Source organism: Oreochromis aureus, linkage group 16 (assembly GCF_013358895.1).
Source record: "Oreochromis aureus strain Israel breed Guangdong linkage group 16, ZZ_aureus, whole genome shotgun sequence".
Classification (NCBI taxonomy): Eukaryota; Metazoa; Chordata; class Actinopteri; order Cichliformes; family Cichlidae; genus Oreochromis; species Oreochromis aureus.
In genome coordinates this window covers 11,066,512-11,069,391 of record NC_052957.1, presented here as the reverse complement: position 1 = coordinate 11,069,391, position 2,880 = coordinate 11,066,512, and the positions used below count along the sequence as shown (strand labels likewise).

The 2,880-nt window shown below is 37.0% G+C and overlaps 1 protein-coding gene across 1 annotated transcript; it reads right to left on the bottom strand.

The window, feature by feature from the left end:
* Window positions 1–988: 988 nt before the first annotated feature.
* LOC116323663 (olfactory receptor 1L6-like) lies at window positions 989–1,915 on the bottom strand. The gene has a single exon (XM_031744051.2). It carries the CDS (start codon window positions 1,913–1,915, stop codon window positions 989–991), a length of 927 nt encoding a protein of 308 aa, XP_031599911.1.
* Between the last annotated feature and the right edge of the window lie 965 nt (window positions 1,916–2,880).

Genomic DNA, 2,880 nt, shown 5'->3' with positions numbered 1-2,880 from the left:
TTGGTCTCTTGTGTCCTGGGGGCCTCTGGATGTCTGGAGTTTTGATCTCCTCCATACCTGCTTCATGCCCTGGAGGACGGGGCAGTGGCCCCCCACACCCTCTAGAAGATCATTACATGAAGGAACCTTTTAAAAACAAGCGCGTTCATGCTCACAGGTGCACACACGGGTGATCACACGCACAAACTACACCCTTTTTGGCTCCTACCTCAAAGAACACTGTGCGCTGTTGATCTCACGTGCTGCACAATAATGTTTAATATTTAGTATTTACTGTCATATTCCCATATATCATTGTGATGTTGTTTATTACTCTCGTTTTCTTCTGCTTGCTTTCTTTTTTCTTTCTCAACAGGTGATCCAGGTGATCGATATATGTATTTTTTGTCTGCTTATTCTGTTGGTTTTTGGTTTTTGCCCTTTTTCCCCGTCCCTCTTCTCAGCTGTTTTTCTTTCCCTCTTTCTTTCTCCCCTTTCTTTCCACCAGTCAAGTCTGTCCCGTATTCAGCAAGTGAAAATAAAATAAACAATAAAAGGTGAATCAAATGGACCATTACGGCAAGGCTGGGATGGTCCATTTGGTAAAGTAAATCCGTTGGGCATCTTTCTTCGCCTTTAGACAATAATTCTGATGGCAAAAGAACCAAACGGGACAGGTTAAAAAAAAAAAATAAAATAAAAAAAATAAAAAAAAATAAAATAAAATAAAAAAAAAATAAGTACATGAGCACGATCTGTCTGCATATATATGTAGTTTATTTTAAATAAATTCATAAAAAGACACAATTTTAGAGTATTTAATAAATTGCTTTGTTTAGTATCCAGGGAATATTACATGTCGCAAAGCAGCTTTTGCAAAATTATTTTAAAATAAAGAATTGCATGGGTGTGAATTCAAATATGTCTCTGAACCATAATATGACTGATGAATGTTATTCTTCAACAGAGCAAAGATGCTCTAAGACAGGCTCACTTTGAACAAAGATATTTATTTTCTCTTAAACAGAAACCTTTGATATGATTGCCTTATCTTTGGCAAATTAAATCCATACATAAATGGGGTGAGCATAGGTTGAAAAATGAGGACATACATAGGCAAAATTATACGAACTTCAACTGGTACCTGAGAAACTAAAAACCTAAAGTCAATAAAGTAAAAAATGCACCCGACAAACAGGTTTGACACAGAGATGATGTGAGGGGTGCAAGTAGTCACAGCTTTCTGCTTGTTTTCTTTTGATGTTTTTAGACAAACTCTCAAAATCTTCAGGTAAGAGACTAAAATGAAACTGAAGGGTAAGAAAAAACTAAGAATGGCGAAGGATATGTCAGAAATAAAGCTTTGGATTGAAACTGAACATGAAAGTCTAATTATTAATTGGTGGTCACAATACACGCTGTGAATAATATTTCCACAAAACTTCAAACTGAAGATGAATGAAAATGAGAAAATAAAACTAAGAAATGAATACAGCCACACAAGCAGAATCATCAAAAACACTCTCTCTGTCTTCATAATAACATTATAGCGTAATGGATGACAGATTGAGATATATCTGTCATAGGCCATGGCTGCTAAACTGCAAAATTCAACAGGTCCACTTGTGTACATACAACACATCTGCAGAAAACACCACAGCAGGGTCACTTCATGGCTGTCTGAAAACATCTGTGAGAGCAAAAGAGGATACAGCGATGTGCTGGCATTTATTTCATTCACACATAAATTGCTAAGCAGCATATACATTGGCTCATGCAGTCTTCTGTCCACACGTATGACCACAATAAGAACTGTGTTGGCCACACATATAGAGAGGTACCAGACCAGTATTATGATGAAATACACATATTTTAACTGGCCAATATTTCCATAAGCAGCCAGCACAAATGATGCAGTCTCACTGGAGTTTCCCATTTTCTCCAAAATATGACACACTGGATAAGATAGATCAGTAATAATAATATATTATATTCATTAGACAGCAATACCAGACATCAATATGGATGAGCAACGTTTCTATGATACCGTTCAAATGCTGTTTTACACACACGTTACCTGATTATGGCACGTTCTTTCTCAGCAGCTTTTGCACCTGTTGTACAATGTCCACATTAGCAATCAAAAACAAACAGCAAGTAGTTTTATACTTTAAAAGATTTAAGATTCAGTTACACAGATTCCTAGATATTAAGAACACATAACATTAAACTCAGCTGCTTCCCTCCAGGTTGAACAAGACAAAAATAAGCTTCTAGTAATATTTATAGCTGCAACAGAGAGGAGGAGGAGGAGGAGGAGGAGGAGGAGGGCCAATCAAAGGCATTCTCAACAATGGAGGTGAGAAACATAGTTAGTTTAGATTTGATCCTCCCAGCCTCTTCCTGGAGAAAACATTAGACTTTCCTCGCTCAGGATGCTGATTGATGTTCTGCTAGATTTGGGAATTGAAGATCTCACAGGTTGGGCCCTTTGCCATACGCTCTCAGTGCATCCTCACTATACATCTGTGCCCCTCTGCACTCCAGTCTTCTTTTGAACATATTTGAATTTAGTTTAGCCAAAATGCTGGACAATTCCGGTGCTATCGAACATACCTGCTAAATAAGTTGTATAATTTTACAGGATTTCACTAGAAAAAGAAAATCCAGAGATAAGGATATTATGGATTTGTAACTTCCCAAGGTAGAGTCATTCTTTGCCCTAGCTGGGGAGAGCAAATCATGGCAATAATCGATGTACACTTATGCTTAGAGTGGAAATTTAATCGAAGTTTCAATTTTTAGACTGTTATTAACCCCTTTTACCCCAAAGTGTATATTTACTCCCCTTACCTCAGTCTCAAAGTATATATTTATTCTTACTCTTCCTATTTTTATTGT

Bases quoted from the DNA above. Each gene is read 5' to 3' on its own strand.
- LOC116323663 (XM_031744051.2), bottom strand. From the start codon at position 1,915: ATGGGAAACTCCAGTGAGACTGCATCATTTGTGCTGGCTGCTTATGGA.